Source organism: Brassica rapa, chromosome A06, assembly GCF_000309985.2.
Source record: "Brassica rapa cultivar Chiifu-401-42 chromosome A06, CAAS_Brap_v3.01, whole genome shotgun sequence".
Taxonomy (NCBI): Eukaryota; Viridiplantae; Streptophyta; class Magnoliopsida; order Brassicales; family Brassicaceae; genus Brassica; species Brassica rapa.
This window is the reverse complement of record NC_024800.2, coordinates 5,398,274-5,419,385: the sequence shown is the minus strand read 5'-3', so window position 1 is coordinate 5,419,385 and position 21,112 is coordinate 5,398,274. Positions and strand designations below refer to the sequence as shown.

Below are 21,112 nucleotides of genomic sequence, written 5' to 3'. Positions count from 1 at the left end.
TAATAAGAGTATTTTGGATAAATATGTGTATTTCGGTTAGTTTCTTTCATTTATATAACATTTGAATGAGGTCCATGTAGTTTATGAAAAGTATGTAGTTGTAGACTTACAAAAGCACCTGAGAGATACTCTTTTAATCCTTTAAAAGCATATGATCACCACACTAAGGAACAACTTGTATCAACCAAAACTAAGAAATACTGATCATAAGGAATCCAACCAGAACTAAAAAATGTCTTACAAAAAAAACAACTGCAAATTTGCATGATAAGAAGAGGCTCCTGCAATGATACTGCCCCCTCATTCAATTTTCTCAGATGGTCTTCACTTAAAACAGACGTAGACGTTATGGTTCCAATCCAGCTTAGGTTACAGTAGGCATTAACTTTCTTTGACCCGTCAAACAGTCCAGAACGAAACATCCGTTCAGGCAATCGTGTCGGATCCATCCTGCAAAGTTAGATAAAATTCAAATTAAAATTCAAGCTAAATTGGCGATGGAAACAGGGGAAGACAGAAGATGAAACCCAATAGTGAAATGCATAGTAAGTGAAGTTCAAGATGAGCCAATATGTTGAGTCAAGTTTGTTTCAAGGCGAGACAGCGTAAACCCAAAGAACATAGAAAGCTAAAATCCAGAGAACTTCGGATTAGAGCAGCACCTTAAGATCGACGTGGAGACGAAGAAGACAAGAGGAAATGTAAAGGGCCGAGAAAGTGGTCGGCGTCAAGGAGAGAGCGTCTATTCTATCAAAAAAAACAACTGCAAATTTTAGCTTTCAATGTTCTCTGGGTTTACGCTGTCTCGCCGTGAAACAAACTTGACTCAACATATTGGCTCATCTTGAACTTCACTTACTATGCATTTCACTATTGGGTTTCATCTTCTGTCTTCCCCTGTTTCCATCGCCAATTTAGCTTGAATTTTAACTTGAATTTTATCTAACTTTGCAGGATGGATCCGACACGATTGCCTGAACGGATGTTTCGTTCTGGACTTTTTGACGGGTCAAAGAAAGTTAATGCCTACTGTAACCTAAGCTGGATTGGAACCATAACGTCTACGTCTGTTTTAAGTGAAGACCGTCTGTCTGACCTTTTTTTTCTTTTATTGATACCAAACCGATCATCTGTTGTATTTATAACGTTTGAAGCGGTTCCGATTCTCGAGTCGAGCGTTTCAAACATAAAAGCTGTTATTATTAGGGCTCTTATTATTATATTTAACATTAAGATTTTTCTTTAAATTAAAAAAGAAAAACCAATTGGTTTTTCATAAAAATTCATGCGAAACGTTTAGGTTTAGGAAACACAATATTTCCATTGTCAAATTGATTTGTTTTGTGAGATTTGATATCCAAACAATCTTCCAAAATTAATTGTTCCTGTTAATAATAAAAGCTCAGTTGATAAATTGCGTTTGACATGCATATTTTATTGGTAAGGAATTAAGAGAATTCCGAAAGCTACTTTCTACATTCAACAGATTAATGAAGTATATGAATATACTCTCAAAATTGCATAATCAAAATATGATTGAATGCTTAGAAACGTATATGTGTTTATTACTTAGTTGTGTATATAAAATTTTGTCCAGTACATAAACTTATATTCTAGATCAAGACAATTCTAAATTATGAAACTATATTGCCTACTTAGTGGATATAGATCCGTATCCCCCAATTAAGATTCTGTTAGTTTCTTGAATCTATATAACATTTGAATGAGGTACATGTGGTTCATGAAAAGTATGGTATCACAAACACTAAGGAACTAACATGTTTTTGTGACTTTACTAAAACAAAAACTCCATCTCCCAAAGGCATATAAAAGCTCAGTCGATCTTGGCATCTGAAGTGTGAGATATCCAATTTGCTCTCCATGTAATGGAAGGACAAAGAAGACGCTCTGTTTTCCAACCTCCTGATCTCAGCTAAACATAAACAAGGAAACAAAAAAAAAAAGAGAGTGAAAATCAAAAGTTAATACAGTCGATTTCATGTTGTAGATAATAATGATCTAAGTTACCTTGTTGAGGAATTCATCATAGTGTTTATCCATCCAAGCTTCTCCTTCTGAATAAAAAGATGTGCTCTTTTCCATAAGATTTGCCATAACAATGGCGTGAATGTATGACTTCAACACATCTCCAGCTGTTGAGTCTTTGTGCAGGATCACACTTACATTTCCCTTTCTATGTGCCAGTAAGTACTTAGCTGCAGGAGTTTACGATACGTCAAACGTTACCAAATATGAAACAGAGAAACATAATGGAAAAAGGAAAAAAATCAAACCATTCTTGTGAGAAGAAGCTCCAACACCATTTAGGAGTTGCATTCTGCACATAAATTGTCAAACCTCACAAGGATTATTTCCCTTAAGGCTGTGAAAACTCTTAGTTTCTTATAAACTGGGACTTGTAGTGGTTAAAGTATAGAACTTACATATCTGGACGAGGGAGAGAAGAAACTTTCACACCTAAGTGCACTCTCTTGTGCAATGCGTTTGAATTAGTTGAAGTAGCCCACATGGGCAATACACCCTCCATTGAAGAAACCTGTTCCGGCGAGAGAACTGGCGACATGTTTGGTTAAAGAAAATTCCTAATGCATATGATACAATGATAAAAAAAGGGAAGTTCTGAGAATTACCTTGGCCAGTTTGCATGAAATGTGCTAGAAGAATCGAATTCCTCTCGAAGTTCAACGAATTCAATACAAGGCACCGGACAGCTCTATAGTTTGCTATATTCGAAAGAAAAGAAAAAAAAAAACAGTTGATGACAAGAATTAGAGAGTTTCTGATTTGATCTAAGCTTTTAACTTACCATACATGTGAAACACAGTGAGGGAGAGAAACGAGAACCAAATGGCTAAAGGGTTGCCAGAGGTAAACCGAGCAAGCAACATTCCCAATGACATTCCCATCATCGTTGCCATAGTCTCTTGGCTTCCTTCCTTCAAATAGATAAAAACATATCCAATAAACAACTAAATATTTCACAGTTTCTGAATCATGCACAGTGAAAAGAAGCACCTTAGCAGATATATCCGCCGCATTTTCTTGGAGAGCAAAGTGCTGAGTTAGAGCTGCTCTGGTTGCTCCACTTGCAACACCAGCTAAATTCAAGCAGTGGAGATCAACAACAAAAAAATTGTTTAAACACGATGTTATATCAGCTAAAGCGGAATTCTTAACTTCAAAAGGGGTTCGAAGCAAGTAATGAAACTCACTAAATGATCTTGATAGGCTTCCTAAGCAAACCACAATGATAAAGGCAGATGGAAATAGAGGAGAAAGAAGGTCCATTAGCATTCCTACAATAAAGGCAACAAAGCTTGTAGTCATTCAAAGTCTCAGAGAACTAACTAGCTATTACTGACGTGAATAGAACATACCTATATCGTTCATAAGGTCCGCAACTAAACGCCACATTTTTGCGTTACTATCCAGGTTGGAACCCTGAAGAGCATGGAAAAAAAAAACCAGAGAGATCCCATATTGAGAGCTCAGAAAACAAAAGGGAGTCAATTGCTGATAATAGAATCATCTAAGTTCCCCCACACAACAACGGAAGAGAAACTGTAAGGTATATGATTGGGGAGAATCTAAGTAACCTGATAAAAAGTGAACAAAATGCCTCCAAGCATCCCAGTGAAATCCCTCAGAAACCACTGCATATTACAAACAAGAGATAATAATCACATAGCAGGAGAAAATGATAGATTACATGTCAGCGGTTAGAAAACTCACCTGAAAGGTAGCACCTATAACCGTTGCGGATTTCTCACCAACCCCAATTGCACTTAAAAGAGCCTGTAGAAGAAATAGTCCAAATAAAAAAACGCTGCAGCAGGACAAAAATCAAGAACTGAAAAAGCTCAAAAACTTGATCTCACCTGAGTTGAAAGCATCATCTTTATATACGTTGAGAGCCCCTGCATAAAAAAAAGAACATAACCAAATCACAAATCCAATTTTAGAGTAATAACACAAAGCACACATACCTGTAACGTATCCCATAGTTGAAACCCTACATAATCCGGAGTTACACTATCAGGAAAGCCCTGCATTATTGAACACAAGTAAAACTCAGTTGTCTCAATAATCATAATTCGAGAAGAGGCTCACTTGCCTCAGGTACAAAAGCTTGGAGAACTCGTCTCCATACATGGTTGATTCGATTAGCAGACCTATTAATCACACAACCCATGAGTTAAAATTCTCAACTTGCAACAAACAAGATTTTGAAATTGTGAATAGAAAACAGAGGGGGGAGAAAGGGAGAGCCTTTGGATGGAGAGAGAAGAGGAGGCAGTGATGGTTGCTGTTCTGAATAGCTTAGTAGAAGAGGAACCGTTCCATTCTTCGAGTGTGATCGATCCACAAACAGTGTGTTCTTCTCCTTCCATGGCGAATCCTTGGCTTCTTCCTCAAAAATCAAAATGTTAAAAGAAAGAAAGAGTGTGAATGTTTTGTTTAGATGTTGGGCCTTTGAGTTGGGCTTCAATAGCGACCCAAGAGATGTTTGGACTTGTGTTTTGAAAGTATTAGTGCGGTGGACGTACGGGTACCCGTTCGTATTCAGATCGGGTACTTTAGATTTTCGAATATTTCGGTATGGAGGTATAGAACCCGTTCAGGTATTTCTGTACTTCGGGCCGGATTCATGTATTTTTAGTTCGGATTCGGTTATTTCGGATCGGGTTCGGATATTTAGATTTTGGAAAAAAATTAAAATTTTCATTTCTCAAGTTTCTTGTATTTTATAATATAATTTTTAGTTAACTAACTTTTTATTTTTAATAGATTGAATGGTTAATAGATTTGGACATAACATTGTAAACTTAAAAAGACATTAATTTAGTTATTTTTTAAAAAAAATTGGATGTAACTTTTTGTTAATTTTTGAAAATAAAAAACCTGACATGCATTTTAAGTGAGTAGAAAATTATTTTTTCCGTAATTGTATGCATATCATATGAACTTAAAGTATGTGTATTATCAATATAAATATTTTATATAAAATGAGATATGTAAACTAGAAATATAAGGTTAATTGTGCATATGTTCGGTTATTTTCGGATATTCATTCGGGTTCGGGTATCTAATCTTTACTTATTCAATACCCGTTCGGATATTTTGATACTTCGGTTTGGATTTCGGTTTAGATTTTTTGGATCGGATTCGGATGCCACTTTAGATATCGGGTAAAGTGCCCAACCCCTACTATAGTCATACAAAACAGTGCCGGTCATATTTAAATACTCATATCATCTCTTCTCTAGTGTTGTAAGTTGTAACCAAACTTGGTCGTTGACGAGAAGAGTCTTCTTTGATGAGGGAATCTCAAGACTGGTCCTTTCTAAACTACTCCTCAGATTGATTAGTTGTAATCTTTCATCCACTTGTGGAGTTAACAAGTCTTCTACTTCTACTCACATGTGGGTTTCATTTCAAGTTTCAGACTATTCTTTCTCCTTAAAGAGTTACTCATGAGGGAGCAACAATATTTCGTAATCTTGGCGACTGTTGCAGTATTATTAGCTCTTGGAGGAGCAATTCAACAAGTGAAATTTCATGTAGAGAAACCTTTATCAGGAATTGATATTTACAAAACGATATTTGACCTCAATGAAAAAAAGGCTCATGTCAAAGCATCTCCAACTCTTCTTGGATCTAATGTAATAAAAGAAGCTATTCTCTCTTCTTTTCTTGTATGTGCAAGATCAGGCTTGATGAAAAAAAAAAACAAACTTCAATGTAATTTTTATTTTATTTTGACAGGGTCAACATAGCGAATCTGTGCTGGTGGAGTTTAGTTCTCTCTACCCATCAGATGATGATTGGATTGGAGTGTTTTCTCCTGCAGATTTCATGTAGATTATTATCAACACCTTCCTTCTCAGTAACATTACTTCTGAGATTAAAATATGAATTTGTGTTCTTCTTACAGGGCTTCTACATGTCGAGGAGATAACATACAAAGTGTTGGCCGACCTCGACTGTGTTCACTTCCTATCAAGGTTTTTTTTTTTGTCAGTTTTTCTTATAGGAGCAAATCTCCAAAATAGCACATTTCTAAGTTTATATCACAAAAGTAGCACTCAAAAACTAAAATGACCAAAATAGCATTTTATCTTTTGAAAAATTTAAATTTTTTTATATTTTAAAACACTCAAAGAGTAGGGTTTAGGGTTTAGAGTTTAGGGTTTAGGGTTTAGAGTTTAGGTTTTAAAGTTTAGAACAAAAACTTGATTTAGTGCTATTTTGGTCTTTTTCTCTTCTTTATAACATGATTCACCATTGCTTCTGCTTTTCTACAATGCAACAAGTCTTTAGCCTTTTTTTTCCTCATGTTTCCTCTTTACAGTTCCAATATGCAAACGTTAGTAATCCAAGATACAACACTACTGGAGTCGGTTCCATGAAGCTTCAACTTATCAACCAGAGATCAGATTTTTCCTTCGCTCTCTTTTCTGGCGGTTTGTTGAATGTAACACTCATTTCACCTATAAAAATTCTCTAGTTTTACTACAGTTTTTTAGCTAACCTTTTACTGGTTTTGTTTTTTCCCTTAGCCAAAGCTTGTGGCAATCTCAAACAAAGTATCCTTTGAGAACCCAAACGCACCAGTTTACCCACGCTTGGCGCTAGGCAAAGAATGGAACGAAGTAAGATCCTGTAAACCCCCTCTTCACTTGAAATGAGTTTCTCAAACGTCTCTTTTTAACAGATGACAGTGACATGGACTAGTGGTTATGGACCTGATGTAGCAGAACCTGTAGTCGAGTGGGGCATCAAAGGAGGAAAACGTAAACTCTCACCTGCTAGGACACTGACCTACGGGCGTAACGACTTGTGTGGTCCTCCTGCAAGGACTGTGGGATGGCGTGATCCTGGATACATACACACATCTTTCCTCAAAGAGTTGTGGCCGAGCTCCAAGTATACATACAAAGTTGGGCATAGATTGTCCAATGCTGGTGCATTCATATGGAGTAAAGAGTATCACTTCAAATCTTCTCCATTTCCAGGCCAAGACTCTCTCCAACATGTTGTGATCTTTGGTGACATGGGAAAGGTTTGGTCTGAAAATCATATTATATTTTTGTTTTTTCTTTAATTTGTTGTAGTCTCAAGACTGTATTCATTATAGGCCGAGGTTGATGGGTCAAACGACTACAACAGTATCCAACGCCCTTCTTTAAACACCACTAGGCAACTCATTAAAGATCTAAACAAGACAGATGCTGTTTTCCACATTGGAGATATCTGTTATGCAAGTGGATATCTTTCCCAGTGGGACCAATTCACTGCTCAGATTGAGCCCATTGCTTCCACTGTTCCATACATGATTGCAAGGTTTTTTGCCTCTTTCTTTTCTTGTTTTGATATCTTTTTCTTGTCTGAAAGTTAACTCTGTGCAGCGGGAACCATGAGCGTGACTGGCCTTACTCGGGATCGTTTTACCATGGTGTAGATTCTGGAGGAGAATGTGGTGTACCAGCTGAGACAATGTTCTATGTTCCTAATCAAAACAGAGATAAGTTATGGTACTCTAGTGACTACGGAATGTTTAGGTTCTGCGTGGCTGACACGGAGCATGACTGGAGTAAAGGAACAGATCAATACAAGTTCATTGAGCACTGCTTAGCATCAGTGGACAGAAAAAAACAGCCGTGGCTTATATTCTTGGCTCACCGCGTGCTCGGTTATTCCTCTACATCATTCTATGCGGAAACAGGCTATTTCGCTGAGCGATTGGGGAGAGTTCATCTCGAAAAACTCTGGAAGAAGTACAAAGTGGACGTTGCGGTCTATGGCCATGCACATAACTACGAGAGAACATGCCCCGTTTATCAGGTAAAACATAAGTGGAACCTTAAGAAACAGAATATGATTAGATCGTTCTGATGCTTTCTTTTTATTGTGTGTGTGTAGAGTTTATGCACGACTTATGAGAAAGCCAACTACAAGAGTCCAATGGATGGGACGATCCACGTAGTTGCTGGAGGTGGAGGAGCTCATCTTGCTGAATTCTCCAAGCAGCAACCGAGTTGGAGTTTGTTTAGGGATTACGACCATGGATACGTTAAACTCACAGCGGTTGATCACTCTAGTCTTCTGTTTGAGTACAAGAAGAGCGGCGACGGACGAGTCCATGATTCATTTAAGATATCAAGAGGTTACAGAGATGATTCGGCTTGTGGTGTTGATAGTTGCCCTGCAACAACACATGCTACATAAAAGAAGGTCAACCTGTTCACTGCTCCATTGTTAAGTCAATTATATACTTACTATACTACATATCTGAATCATTATATATATCATTTGATGATTCTTTGATGTTCTCTCAAGTATTACACCTAAAAATACATGAGAATCTTGATCTTCATCAAGATTGAGATTTGCAGAAGATTTTTATAAAACAACAACGTTGAAGATGAGACAAGAAGAGAAGACACGTTCCAGTTTTTACCAGATTCTTCTTCCTAGTCAAAACGTTGAAGGAGAAGTGTTGACTACGATATGCCGAAGAGGACGATCCACATCTCCACCGCCACCGTGTTTAACGAACTCTGCTGGTGTCAAGAAACTACCATGGCAAATGCACATGATCCGAACTTCCTCTCCCACTTTCCCGTACTTGTATAGAATGCCGTCGACACGTCTTCCGTTTGGACCGTCTCCTTTGGTGAACACGCACGGCATGTCAAACAAACCTGTAGACGTAGGAACCGTCCCTTTGCCTTTCCCTTTCCCATCATCCTCTCCTTTCTCATTCCCCTTGTGTTTCTCTGTTCCGCTGTTATTAGATGAGCATCTTGTCATGATCTTTGGACTCGTTACTGCTCCACAACTATTTGATGAACCTACAAGACCAATATAAAGTTTTGTCTAAGACAAAAACAATGTTACTACTACTAATCTTGAAACATACCTTGTTGTTGATTCTTGTTGTCCAGCTCCGACAAGCTAGAAGAGCTACCTCCTCCTCCTCCTCTTGCACCATCGGAATCAACGGAAGAAACCAAATGCCTCTGAAGAAACCCACTTTTACTAGCAGTGACCCATCTCTCACTCTCAAACGACGACGTTTGCTCGTCTCCACCTCTGAAACTCTGTTTCTCGCATCTCCTCTTCTTAGCTTCCATTCTCCTCGCCGACTGCATCTCTTTCCTTTTCCTCCACTCCTCCTCTATCTCCGCCGGCAACGACGTCGTTCTCGCTAACCCCACCGCGTAGTTATTCTCCGGCTCGGACACAAACGGCAGCACAGCGCCCAAAACGGAAGAAGATCGTTTAAGCTTCCTCGGAGTCTTGTCTACTCCGAATCGTCCTCCTAAAGAGAGACCAAGACTCAGCTCGTGGTCTTCGCAGTCCGATGTTTCACCGCCGTTTTCAGACAGATCTGTCGGGTGTTTATTTATGTCCAGAGAAAGGTTTGTCGTTAACGTCATGTCTCTGTTGTTGTTCCATGTCCTTTGTTGTTGTCTACTTGCTTCTTCCCCCATTGATTACTAAAGACAAAAAGAATCATATTTTCACATATTATAGAATAATTCATACGGATCAAAGTTGGTTTTATAGGAACGAGAAAACTCGTCGGAGTTTACCAGAGAAGGCAAGGTGGTGGTGAAGAAGACGAGAGAGAGCTTAAACTGAAGTTGACCTGAAGGAGAAAACGCTTTTTTTAGATAATTAAAAAAAATAAAAAGAGAGATGAAGGAGGAAGAAAGAGAGAGACGGAAGAGCCTCTTGAGTGCGAAGAGGCAAGTGGCCGGCGAGAGAGCTGCCTGAACGACACGTGGCCGGTGGATTACATCGGCGTTGCATAATGCTGTTTGAGGAAACGTGTCGTAAAGCGACTGAGTTAACCAGAGTCACGACACGTGTCTGCCAAGTAAAAAAAAAAGATGCGTTTTTCCCTTTTATTCAAAAAAGAATACATAAAATCGAATTTTGATTAATCTAAGCGACTCGACAACGTCACTCACGTGGCTCGGACCGTGGAACCCACTAGGGAAGCAAGTTGCTCGTGGAAAAAGTGAAGGAAGGAGAATATATAACACTTCATTTTGTAAAAGAAAAAAGTTATTATTTCCTTTAATTATTACCACAAAAAGGCAAATTCAAATAAATTAAAAGACTAAGGTAACGTTTTTTGTATTAACAACATAACAAGCTGAAATTTTAGTAAGAGCGGAGAAGTGTAAGGTAATTGATTGAGTGAAAGTTAGGTTGGAGAATGAAATCTATAAATTGAAAAGAAGATTTTTAGAATCTTTGGTGGGTCACTTTGTTTAGTCAAGTGGGGGACCTAAGAGACGCTCTTTTAACTTTAAACATAAACCCCAAAATACCACGTGTCATTCACCTGTTGGTTTTTATAACATGAGGAAACTATAATAATAGAGCAGTGAAGACTGAATAAGACCCTCCCTATCCACTTTCCCATCTCCAAGAAGCCCATAAGGTATAAGGGCTTGCCCATGTTGCCTTTTGGTACCGGCACATGCATCAAACCAAGCTCACAAGGAATTTTCGGCTTACTTCTGGTTGGGATATTTTTGTTTGTTAACCGGTCCAAATAAAGCTTACCGAATCATAATCATCCCTACTATTATTTATGAAATGATTTTTCGCAATAGAAGTTTAGAGACCAATGATACTCTTAACGAATTTTTATATATAATCTATTATATATTAAAAAAAAGTTTTATTTTATATTAATAATATTAGATATTTAAAAAATTAGATAATTTTATATTGTGTTGTTATCTTAAAATAATATTTTTTATTAAAAATTTAAGATATAAAATAGTTAATTAAGGAGAAACGTTTGTATAAAGTTATTTTCTAAAATATTTTTAATATGGGAGCATATATATATTTTAATTAAGAACTTTATTATATATAAATAATTTGATGTTTTTGATTTTTTTAATTAATAAAACATAAACTAATAAGTATTTATAGAAAATTATGTGCATATATGTGAACATATGAATATTTGTAAAAAAATTATGCCCGTGTATTTAAAAAAAAAAAATTATGTGCGAGCAAAATATCAGGCGTTAAAAAAATTATCAAAATCTCAAGTGAAAGGAGTGTCAACAAAACTTCTGATCTCTACCTCTCTCCTCTTCCTATAAAAACTTTCAGATTCTCAATTTCAAATGAATAAAGCAAAAACAACAACAACGACAGAGTTTTAAAACTCTCTTTAGCCTCTGGCTTGAGCATTTTCACGGCTAGATTTCACCAAACCATTCTGATAAGCTCTGCTGCCATCACCATTATTATTGGCCTCAGCATTGCGTGATTCTCCTCTTCTCTCATATCCATTTCCTCCATGGCCTCCTCCTCCTCCGTTGAAACCGTAGCCCCTAGGCCTAAACCCGTCGTTTCTGTAACCGTTCTCGCTCCTGTAACCTCCGTTTCTCAATGAGGGTCTGCTATTCTCATTGTTGCCTGCAGAAGATTCAAGTCATAAAGCTGGAAACAATACTCACAAATGTACTAAACTTTGTTTTATTAACTAACTAACTAACCTCGTTTCTCTTCTATAGAAACTCTTCTGTTCCCGATTCTTATTGCTGACTCCTTGTGAGCCTAGAGTTGTAATATGACATCAGAAGAAAGCATTCAAGTTTACAATCAAAAGTTGAATTCATAGATGTTTAAACTTACCTGGAGGACCAACTTCACAGCTTCAGCAGACTCGAATGTCACAAACCCGAAACAGTTTCCCTTTAGCTGATTAAAAAAAAAAAATCAAAACCTTTTTGAGTTTCTAGACGAAATGACTAAAGATTCTATTTCATAATTAAAAAAAAAAAAAAACTGACCCTGTAACTTCTAACTTGGATAGCATCTTTCCTAATAACACCAAACCCTTTGAATGTTTCATTGAGCTGCTCAGGTGTCGCATCCATAGGCAAGTTCGCAACAAATATAGAACCACCCTCAGCTGTTACAATACAAGCAACTAATAGGCTTAGGCTTTACACAAGAAGCTTTAACAACGAATGTTTAAAACACTGAAAACAAAACCTGATTGGTCGATTTGGGGAACAGGCGCAGGAGCTTTGGACTCAAGAGCAGCGCTCAGCTTCTTAACAGGCTTTGCAGGAGAAGAAGCTTTGACGTTGAATGCAGCACCAACTTTAGCCGGGGACTGGACCTAAGTGTAAGTTGTGTAACTCTTTTAGATTATATAAGTTAAGATTGAGCAATAGAATTGGATAATAAACACAGAGAAGGAGGACTCACAATTACTGCAAATGATTTCTTGGGAGCATCCACATTTTCTACAGCTCTCGCCGGTTCCTTCACCAAAGTTTCAGTTGTCTGTTGAGTAGGGATGGCAACTGCTTCTGCAACTTGAGGAATCACCTCCACCTCCTCCTCAACCTCCTTCTTGTTAGCTTCAGGTTCAGCAACAAGCTCATCAGAGACATACCTAAACACATCGTTGAGCACAAAGTAGCTTCCTTTCTGCGGCACGAGGAAAAAAGACTGAGAAAATCTCATCCTCTCCCCATCTTTCACGGTGAGTAAGCCAGTGACCAAAGTAACAACTCCACTCTTGTAAGAAGCTTGGGAGTCAGCAGTCAAAATCTGAATCTTTGAGTTCTCGTAATCAAAGGACATGATCTGCTCATTAATAGCCTACAAACACAGAAGCTCCCTATTATCAAAAAAAAAAGTTGATTCCAAAAATAAACATCAAAAAGAACGAACTTATTGATTGTATTCATCTTTACTTTCAAGGAGTTGACAGAGACCATCTCTCCATCAGAACCAGGCCTCCCTAAAACACTGTCCTCGAGATAGAACCGATGCACTTGTGATGGTGATTCGTACAAGTGGTTGTAGTATTTCTGAACAAACGCGTTCCCAACAATGTGTGGATCCGCCAATGGAGCATTTGATTCTACGAGTGCCATCTCTCTCTCTCTCTACATAATCCAATTGGTTTTTTTACTTAAAAAAAGTGTCGGAAACAAAAACAATAAAAACAAAAGAGGTGTCTTTTGTGTGATTCAATACAAAATCAAAATCTATACATTTTGTCGCATTCCAATCTCAAATCTCCGAAAGAGTTGGTTGAGTACTTGCGATGAATCTATAAACTGAATTATTGAAATGAGTCCCAAAATAAATAAAGAAATGTTTGTTATTACACGAAAGTGTTCTGTAATGAAACAAGTGGTTGGTATATTAAGTAGAACATGTAATATTAGCATGAACAGATATAAAAAAAAAAAGAAACAAAATAATACCTTGGAAGATGAGAAGAGAAGAAGAAATCTCAACAGATGAGACTGAAGAGAAGAAAGACAGAGACGAGCGATGAGTATACACTATTATTATATGTGTGTGGTGGCTTTTATTTCTAGGGTTTTTACTTAGAAATCTCCGAGGAGAAGAATTGGGATTCTCCTGTAGTGGCTTTTCTACAGATTTTCACAGTAAAATTATTGGACAAGAGAATTCAAATGTTATATTCATAACTAAGCAAAATGCATAGAAGAATATAATAAATAATAAAAGCCCCCGGCGAGGATCGAACTCGCGGCCTTTCGCTTACGAAGCGAACGCAATACCACTATGCTACGGAGGCTTATGACAAGCTCTTAGTTTTGAAAAGTAATGATCTTTGAAGATATTTTTAAAGTTACGTGTTTTTTATCGTTAATTTAAGTCGAATTCATGAAATACCAATGTGCTGCATGGAAAGAACTTTAAACTTGCAGTGATCGCTTCCGTATGGATTTTATGTGCTAGTAAGAATGTCTCTGCTATATATTATCGGCTCAATACAGATAGTGCTGGGAATATGAATCATTATCCGCGGACCCCAGTGCCGTGCTTAGCGTAATAGGGGCCTAAGGCAAAATAGCTAATCTTATTTTTAATAATAAATATCTAGTAATTTTAGTATAATAATAGTATTTTTAATATACGTTGACAAATAAACAACAGCTTAAAAAATTATCAAAAACTTAGATTGAAAACATTATATGTCTTGTTATTAGCAAAATTCTACATAGACAAAGAAGTTTTCAACATTAATAAGAAAACCAGAAGTTAATGCTCAAAAGAGAATATAAATTGATGTTTGATTATTAAAAGAAAGCATATTATCATGTGTTTATGTCATAATCTATAAATTTGGGGCCCTAAAATGAACTAATATGAGAAGGGGCCTGAGGCCAATGCCTCAAAATCAATAGGGTAGGCACGCCTCTGGCGGGCCCCGTTCCATTTGACCCGCTGCGGGGCGGGTGCGGGTCGAGTGATTTAAAAAATTTGGTTCGCGGGTGCGGGTTGAGTGATTTTTATGCAGGGCGGGTGCAGGTCAGCCAAAATTCAGCGTGGGTATCCGCCAACCCGCAAAAACTAAAAAAAAAGATTTTTTTTAAAATATTATTTTTAAATAGAAAATTTTTAAAAAATAATTTAATTTTAATTATAAATAGATTAATATTTATTATTTTTAATAAAAAATATTTAAAATATTAAATTTTATTGTTATTTTAATAAAAAATATTTAAATTAATAATTTTTAATATTATTAATATTATCCGCGGGTCTAGCAGATCACCCGCGGGTTTTAGCGGGGCGGGTGCGGATTTCATATTTTCTTCTTGCGGGTCAAGCGGGTCAAATTTTTTGAGTAAAAAAAATCAGTTTATCCGCGGGTTGGCGGGTCAGCGGGGCGGGTTTGACCCGCAACCCAGCTCTAAATACAGAATTAACGGATGGGCTAGAGTTCGTAAAGCCCACGAATATAACTCAGAAAACGGCATTCTATTTCAATCCATCGACTCATTGAGCCATCCGCATCATTTATTTATTTATTTGATCAAACCAAACTTCCATTAAACTTAAACGAGTTTAAACTCCACTAAAGGAGTATACAACAAGACCATAGCAAGCCAAACAGTCAAATAAACTGAACGATAGAGAGATAACATGACGATACAATTTACAAAAGATGCCATAAGAAACTGCATAACAACAATTTCATAGGCTCTTTGAAAAACTGCATCTAGTGTAACCAGGCCCGGCTCACATATATTATGGGCCAAGCGCTGAGTAGCTTTTTTTTTGTTAAAGCTTTACTTGTATTTTTTGAAAATTAGGACTTTTAATATTTATGTCTTTATCAAATTAGGGTCCTAATAAACAAAAATCAAAGCAAAATAAAAATTACATGTGCAAAGTAATTACTAAGAGATCCTAATTACTAAATCACAATACTAAAAGGGAGATTTCCTCAACTCTTAAGCAGTCCACGTGTGCATTTTTATTCAACCAATTATGTTCTATAGTTTTGCCACATCAGACAATCTCATCTTTTAAATTTCACGGACAAATCCAACTTGCAGCAAAATCAGGCCATGTAATTTATTAAAGCAGGCTATTTTGTCATCATTCTAAGCCCATCAAAACTATTAAGTTTCTTATTTGTACTAAACAACATGTCTTTTGCTATTCGTATTCCGAACTTCGACGTTCTGATTCTCCGGCGTAACGACTTCTCCACCACTTCGATTCATCAAAGGCTCATCACAATACTAAAAGGGAGATTTCCTCAACTCTTAAGCAGTCCACGTGTGCATTTTTATTCAACCAATTATGTTCTATAGTTTTGCCACATCAGACAATTTCATCTTTTAAATTTCACGGACAAATCCAACTTGCAGCAAAATCAGGCCATGTAATTTATTAAAGCAGGCTATTTTGTCATCATTCTAAGCCCATCAAAACTATTAAGTTTCTTATTTGTACTAAACAACATGTCTTTTGCTATTCGTATTCCGAACTTCGACGTTCTGATTCTCCGGCGTAACGACTTCTCCACCACTTCGATTCATCAAAGGCTCATTACTATAACACTACAATGGCAACTTAGCGATTTAATTCCACCAGATTCACCCTATATATCTTACTCACGTCTCTCACGAACTACTTCTCCAACTCCGATCTGATGAGAACGATTCTTGGCCGGACATATATCATGCCATGATCCATCGCTATATTTTGTTTGAACAACCAAGGTGATCCATCGCTTCCAATAAGGTATTCTGATGCTGCATTCCCGTTACTTCTTATATCCTTTTTACTATCCCTTTAACAAAAATAAAGTTTCCATCCACTTTTATGTAGGCGAGAGCCAGGGGAAGAGGTAGGCTTAAAACTCTTAACGGTTGCATTTGAGAAGATATTCCTGTTTCTGCAGTAATGGTTTGTTTGCAATTTCATTTGCTTGGCCTGTGAGATGCATGTTCTCTGTTTTCATAAATATTTCGTTGGTAGCTCAAATTGTTTAGCTTGATTTGTATGGTAGTCGCATCTTTAAGCTAACTTGGTTTCTCTTACTGAAATAACCACGCTGATTTATTACTCTAACAAGTCTCACGGAGATATAATTCTTATGTGCCATCGGGTTGCTTTTCTTTTATATAGTTTTTAGTGTGTCATAAACGATTTTAAATTCATAAATAATGAGTTCAATGAAGTGTTCTGCATCCATTCCCGTTACAAGCTTTTATTTTTCATATGTGAAATTTCTTTCTTCTTATTTACCAAAACAAAAAAAGGGAATTTTCTTCTTCCGAAACTGTAAGTTTTAGTGCTGATATATATTAGATAGAGAAAGACTCTTCTGTAAATATATCCTTATGAAGGATACATAACTTTCTTGCCAAGGAAGATCCTGCCTATGTGCAATATAATGTAAATGAAAAGTAAGAAAACTATTACATAATTAGGCAGAGGTACATTGTCTTTTATGGTTTCTTTTGTGAGTATATTTCATGAAATATATATATTAACAAAGAGAAGATGAGAACTTTGTATCACATATCCATTTGTAAGCTACAGGTTTTGTATAGAAAATTCTTTATCTTACAAAATAGTGTTTCTTCTTTGTTGAAGGTTCCATGTGAACACTAAGGCCCCGAGTTTGTCTATGCAGTAATGTAGAAGCAACTCCAAAGATATTCTCCTCTCTCCCTCTAAGCAAAGGTAGTAATTTTTCATATGTATTACTTTGATTTCTTTGTTTTAAATGTACGAAAAACTCATGTATTATGTTTCATATTTGCATTTTGTGATACCTTTCTTGACTATGCAGTAGACAGAACTGGTGCAGAATTTCACCTCTGTTATGTTATTAAAGGTTGCAAAAGATGTAATCTACATGAGGCAATTACAAAGAAGCAATAAGACATGCTCATGTTTTTTACATATTAGGAGCTCCTGGTATGTACCAGCTCAGAGTAACCTTTGTTGCATACACATGGCAAGTTTAAGTATGAGCCTGGTTATACATTGTGATTGTTAAGGTAGTTTTTATAAAAAAAGATTTATAATTATTCCAGGTCACAGACATGCTTGGTCATAGCCTCTAGGATGTTTGGAACGACTCAATCGTAAGCAATTTGATCATGATTTTTGTTCAAACCATACCTCCTCATGCAGGTATTCTAAATTTATTATCATGTGTAGTCTTTTTCAACTTATTTGCTCTCTTTTATCTCTGCCACGTTTTGTGAAATATTTGTACTCTTATTAAAATATATAATCATTTATTTCAGCATCAAGATGGAAAGATTCAAACTCTGGCCAGCATGTTGAATATGGTCGAAGATGGGATGTCTTCAGGTATTGTTGATTGTTGCATGTTATCTTTCCTACTTTCTGTATAAATACACAAACACACACACACACACTATATATGTATATATATTTCTTACATTCATCTTTTATGTTGCTTCATATGCAGAGGAATAATAAGGTATGCAAGATGTCGCACATCTAGGTTGTGCCAGAAGCCGGAGGGATGATCTAGAGTCGTCTGATGTATACATTAATATTTCTGATGCTGGGAACTTGGGAAGGTTGTCATGGCAGAGTATCAGGTGAGTTTTCTATCGCTGTATTCACAACCTAAACTCCTTTAAGTTTCTCCTCGATGATATATGATCATTATATGAATGGTTATAACAATAGCTTGCTTGGGTTTACACCACAAATGGGACACAATTCGGAGACGAGTGTTTTCAGTCAAATATAAACCGTCATGTATAGATACTACGCTAAGTTTAATCACCTTCCATCATTTACCATATTTGGCGTTTGGTGGTCTTTTTAGCACCCTTTAGCCCAAATCTACTATGCCTAGATACTAAAGCAAGCAAGATATCCAAATTTATCGATGTGTGTTTCCTATGTTGTTTGACTACATCCATTTGATAGATTTTTTTTGGCTGACTACTCATTGGCCACATGTAAAGAACATGCGGGGAGTGTACTTTCGATATACGTAACTCTGCTGACACAAGGTAATATTTCTCTACGTTAATCAATACAATTTTTTGTTTTTACCTTCTTATCATCTGACCTCCATTTTTAACATTTTCAGAAATTAACATTCACGTTTCTACAATTGTAACTAAGTAACTTTGGTTTGGTTCCATTTTCCTTAGTTTTGGTTTGCTCATATTGGATTAAAAATATTCAATGAATACTGACTTTAATTATTATTACAATATATTATTATTATAAATTACATACTTTTAAAAGGATAACATTTATTCATTTTGTTTTGGTTGAACTAAAGTTGATTTGGTCTGTTTAGTATTTGTCTATCCTTTTTTCTTTTAAATATTGTTTACTTTTGTATTTATCGAATAGGTTATTTTTGGTTTATATACCTTTTTATAGTAATTTTTGGTTTATACTTTATATACATGTCACTTTGTTGTACTCCACTGCGTTCCAATATTGATAGTATGAAACTAATCTTTAATCCAATTGTTTTCTCAGGATGATAAAATCTTTTGCAGATGATAAAATCTTCTGCGGCTTAGGAATGCGAAATAATATTGGGCACAACAAGGTCAACGTGGAAAAGAGATGTTCGAACCATTGAAATTTGGAAATTTTTTACTTTCTTACAAACAGGAAGCAACATTTAGGGCTTAGACAAAGGCTTCATGTAATTTTGGAAGCAGTGGTAAGAAAGAGAACAATATGTTATTTCATTATATTTTTGTATAGTGTCAAGTTGAAGCTTGTGCTAACCAATCTGTGAAATTATTATAGTAAGTAATCTATGAAATTACAATATATAACCTCTTAACTCAATTTGATCTACATGAAGTAGAATAAAAAGTAACACTACATTAATCTACATGAGAGTTATGGAGTTCAAGATAGACAGAAAAAAAAACAACTTCAATCTACTTTTCTCATATTTTTTTCTTAGTCGTGATATTAGTTTTTCATAAAATATCATAATAGTTTACGATAAATTTTTGTGTTTTGACCAAATCTACATTATCTATGTATTTGAATATTATGGAAATTATGATTTTTTTTATAAATTTAATAAAATTAAAAAAAGTTCTCCTAATTGTAAAAACTGTCAAATCACATTAATTAATTTTTGTTATATTCATTTTTATTCACTTAATTTTTAGATGTATAGTGAATTTTTCTTCAAAAGATAAAGAATCAGAAATCAAATAAATTAGTGAGTATTATATATGACTAAAGAAAAAAAGGAATCAACTAATTTTAAAAACTACAGAAAATTAAATAAAATTCATCTATCAGTTGTCCCAGACGAATTTTTGCAGGTTTTAACAGATTTTTAAATAACAGGTTTTAGAAGAAGAAAAAATTGGATTGCATATCCAATAACCAAATTATTGGTTCGATCACGGATACACGTCAAATTTAAAGTCACTGAAATAAAACACCCACTTTACCCAATTTAAAGTCACTTAAATTAAAATCTAAGTTTCCTTAAAATTTAAATGCTGTAATCTTAAGTGAATATATAAATTTACAAATTTTAAAGGTTAACAACAATTTCATGACATATAAAAGTTTCTGACTTATAAACCTATGTTAAACGGGGCAGTTTTTTTTTTTAGGTCTGAGGCTACAAGGAATTTAATTATAGGACTTATTTGTGAAATAACCAAAAAAGAGAAAATTAGATTTTTAGAGAGGGAAGAGAGAGATAGGAAGAGAATGGAGGAGAGAGGGTAAGATTTTGGTTAAATAGTGAATTATGGTTTTTTTGGTGTTATTAAACCCAATTTCCCTTAGTTATATTTACGCTCAAGTAGTCAAGTTGGTTAACTTTATAAAAACATTTCTATGAGTTTTTAGTAAGAGTTAATATTGGCTTATATACTAATAGTTTTTGTTTACAAAATTTTAATTTTCTTAAACCTATTAGATTTAGTAAATAACGCTGAAATATTTTAATGTAATCAAACCTAAAATATTATGAGCAAATATTGCATCATGGACAAAAACGAGCCTTTATCAATAACAAAATCATGAATAGTCTGCTAAATTTTTACATTTCTCAGACATTTATCTCAAACACAACCTTCAAAGTCTTTTTCCTCTTCTTTACTCTCACTGAATACAAATAACTAAAACAAATTACAAACTGATAAAACTATTCACTTTTACAAAACGAAATTGGAGGCGAAACAAAATACTTAGCGAATCTCTCAAATGGTTCCTAACTTTAATAAAGAACTCAGACATGTGAACATAGTCTTGGATGTTATAACTTTTGCATTATCTCAAGATAGAGGAAAAATAATTGTTTACCTAGAACATCCATCGAACACTATCATGGGCAAAAACCCGGGCGTAGCCCGGGAAAAAACTCTAGTAAAAATAAAAGCAAAATAAAAAGTCCATGCTCTCAACCGGCTCGTAACCCAAAACGTCACAGACTCCGCAACAATGGCAGAGAAACGCATTAGCAAGAAAGAAACTCTTTGTAATACCAGCGATGTTTGTTCATCCAATTCACTCCAAACATGAAAAATTATTAGAAAAAAAAACTGCTCTAGACAAGAAGCACATGAGAGATAAACAGTGGCGAAGCTAGAGAAAAAGTTTGTAGCGGGCATAATTAAACTGTTCATAAAACTAAGGACATATTTGTTAAAACAGGAGGGACATATTTAAAATTAGTCTATGCTTAAAGGATTTTCAAAATGAGTTGGGGGCAGATGCCCCCCTCTTACTCCACGTGCCTCTGTGATGTTAAGAG

General features: G+C 35.6%; 4 protein-coding genes, 1 long non-coding RNA gene and 1 other non-coding gene across 17 annotated transcripts; 2 read left to right on the top strand and 4 right to left on the bottom strand.

Moving 5' to 3' along the window:
- Window positions 1-58: 58 nt before the first annotated feature.
- On the bottom strand, window positions 59-4,854 carry LOC103872078 (protein root UVB sensitive 3). 4 transcript variants are annotated; one of them, XR_004448217.1, is made up of 16 exons: window positions 4,291-4,465; window positions 4,136-4,193; window positions 4,008-4,067; window positions 3,900-3,938; window positions 3,754-3,816; window positions 3,618-3,674; window positions 3,399-3,462; window positions 3,234-3,317; window positions 3,037-3,119; window positions 2,828-2,957; window positions 2,652-2,744; window positions 2,445-2,574; window positions 2,295-2,338; window positions 2,029-2,216; window positions 1,752-1,933; window positions 59-114 (listed from the first exon to the last, which is right to left on the bottom strand). XR_004448217.1 is itself a non-coding variant. In XM_009150418.2 (15 exons), exons 1-15 carry the CDS (start codon window positions 4,410-4,412, stop codon window positions 1,835-1,837), a joined length of 1,314 nt encoding a protein of 437 aa, XP_009148666.1. In that variant the 5' UTR covers window positions 4,413-4,465; the 3' UTR covers window positions 1,674-1,834. The 4 variants fall into 4 exon arrangements, 2 of the variants coding, with proteins under 2 accessions (XP_009148666.1, XP_009148667.1); XM_009150418.2 differs by lacking the exon at window positions 59-114 and having other exon boundaries at window positions 1,674-1,933; XM_009150419.3 differs by lacking the exon at window positions 59-114 and having other exon boundaries at window positions 1,674-1,933; window positions 4,132-4,193; window positions 4,291-4,457.
- A 418-nt stretch (window positions 4,855-5,272) lies between these two features.
- Window positions 5,273-8,353, top strand: LOC103872076 (probable inactive purple acid phosphatase 1). Of its 2 annotated transcripts, none has more exons than XM_009150414.2 (10): window positions 5,273-5,358; window positions 5,468-5,684; window positions 5,788-5,879; window positions 5,957-6,026; window positions 6,374-6,496; window positions 6,582-6,674; window positions 6,737-7,084; window positions 7,160-7,365; window positions 7,431-7,866; window positions 7,945-8,353. In XM_009150414.2, exons 2-10 carry the CDS (start codon window positions 5,496-5,498, stop codon window positions 8,248-8,250), a joined length of 1,863 nt encoding a protein of 620 aa, XP_009148662.1. In that variant the 5' UTR covers window positions 5,273-5,358; window positions 5,468-5,495; the 3' UTR covers window positions 8,251-8,353. The 2 variants fall into 2 exon arrangements, with proteins under 2 accessions (XP_009148662.1, XP_009148663.1); XM_009150415.2 differs by having other exon boundaries at window positions 5,290-5,392.
- Window positions 8,311-9,890, bottom strand: LOC103872077 (ninja-family protein AFP2). Its single transcript, XM_009150416.3, has 3 exons — window positions 9,621-9,890; window positions 8,945-9,524; window positions 8,311-8,876 (listed from the first exon to the last, which is right to left on the bottom strand). The coding sequence occupies exons 2-3, from the start codon at window positions 9,516-9,518 to the stop codon at window positions 8,500-8,502; spliced, it is 951 nt and encodes a 316-aa protein (XP_009148664.1). The 5' UTR covers window positions 9,519-9,524; window positions 9,621-9,890; the 3' UTR covers window positions 8,311-8,499.
- A 1,171-nt stretch (window positions 9,891-11,061) lies between these two features.
- On the bottom strand, window positions 11,062-13,829 carry LOC103872075 (nuclear transport factor 2). 7 transcript variants are annotated; one of them, XM_018659467.2, is made up of 9 exons: window positions 13,293-13,829; window positions 13,077-13,142; window positions 12,774-12,968; window positions 12,280-12,678; window positions 12,061-12,184; window positions 11,856-11,977; window positions 11,698-11,763; window positions 11,559-11,619; window positions 11,062-11,478 (listed from the first exon to the last, which is right to left on the bottom strand). In XM_018659467.2, the coding sequence occupies exons 2-9, from the start codon at window positions 13,086-13,088 to the stop codon at window positions 11,231-11,233; spliced, it is 1,227 nt and encodes a 408-aa protein (XP_018514983.1). In that variant the 5' UTR covers window positions 13,089-13,142; window positions 13,293-13,829; the 3' UTR covers window positions 11,062-11,230. The 7 variants fall into 7 exon arrangements, with proteins under 7 accessions (XP_018514983.1, XP_033129046.1, XP_018514981.1 ...); XM_033273155.1 differs by having other exon boundaries at window positions 11,856-11,974; window positions 13,293-13,826; XM_018659465.2 differs by having other exon boundaries at window positions 12,061-12,190; window positions 13,293-13,816.
- TRNAT-CGU lies at window positions 13,562-13,633 on the bottom strand. Its single transcript has one exon. It is a non-coding gene; the product is annotated as a tRNA-Thr (tRNA).
- A 2,170-nt stretch (window positions 13,830-15,999) lies between the features above and the next one.
- LOC103831729 lies at window positions 16,000-20,948 on the top strand. 2 transcript variants are annotated; one of them, XR_004448752.1, is made up of 3 exons: window positions 16,000-17,502; window positions 17,619-17,685; window positions 17,807-20,948. It is a non-coding gene; the product is annotated as an uncharacterized LOC103831729 (long non-coding RNA). The 2 variants fall into 2 exon arrangements; XR_004448751.1 differs by having other exon boundaries at window positions 16,000-17,685.
- The last annotated feature ends 164 nt before the right edge of the window (window positions 20,949-21,112 follow it).

Coding starts and splice junctions, on each gene's coding strand:
- LOC103872078 (XM_009150418.2), bottom strand. CDS start 4,412: ATGGAAGGAGAAGAACACACTGTTTGTGGATCGATCACACTCGAAGAA. Junction 3,675..3,753: donor TTATAGGTGCTACCTTTCAG/GTGAGTTTTCTA, acceptor TGTAATATGCAG/TGGTTTCTGAGGGATTTCAC. Junction 2,958..3,036: donor CGGCGGATATATCTGCTAAG/GTGCTTCTTTTC, acceptor ATCTATTTGAAG/GAAGGAAGCCAAGAGACTAT.
- LOC103872076 (XM_009150414.2), top strand. CDS start 5,496: ATGAGGGAGCAACAATATTTCGTAATCTTGGCGACTGTTGCAGTATTA. Junction 5,685..5,787: donor CAACTCTTCTTGGATCTAAT/GTAATAAAAGAA, acceptor TTATTTTGACAG/GGTCAACATAGCGAATCTGT. Junction 6,027..6,373: donor TGTGTTCACTTCCTATCAAG/GTTTTTTTTTTT, acceptor TCCTCTTTACAG/TTCCAATATGCAAACGTTAG.
- LOC103872077 (XM_009150416.3), bottom strand. CDS start 9,518: ATGGGGGAAGAAGCAAGTAGACAACAACAAAGGACATGGAACAACAAC. Junction 8,877..8,944: donor CAACAAGAATCAACAACAAG/GTATGTTTCAAG, acceptor TTGGTCTTGTAG/GTTCATCAAATAGTTGTGGA.
- LOC103872075 (XM_018659465.2), bottom strand. Junction 11,764..11,855: donor TCCAAGTTAGAAGTTACAGG/GTCAGTTTTTTT, acceptor TTTTTTAATCAG/CTAAAGGGAAACTGTTTCGG. Junction 11,620..11,697: donor CTGTGAAGTTGGTCCTCCAG/GTAAGTTTAAAC, acceptor TTACAACTCTAG/GCTCACAAGGAGTCAGCAAT.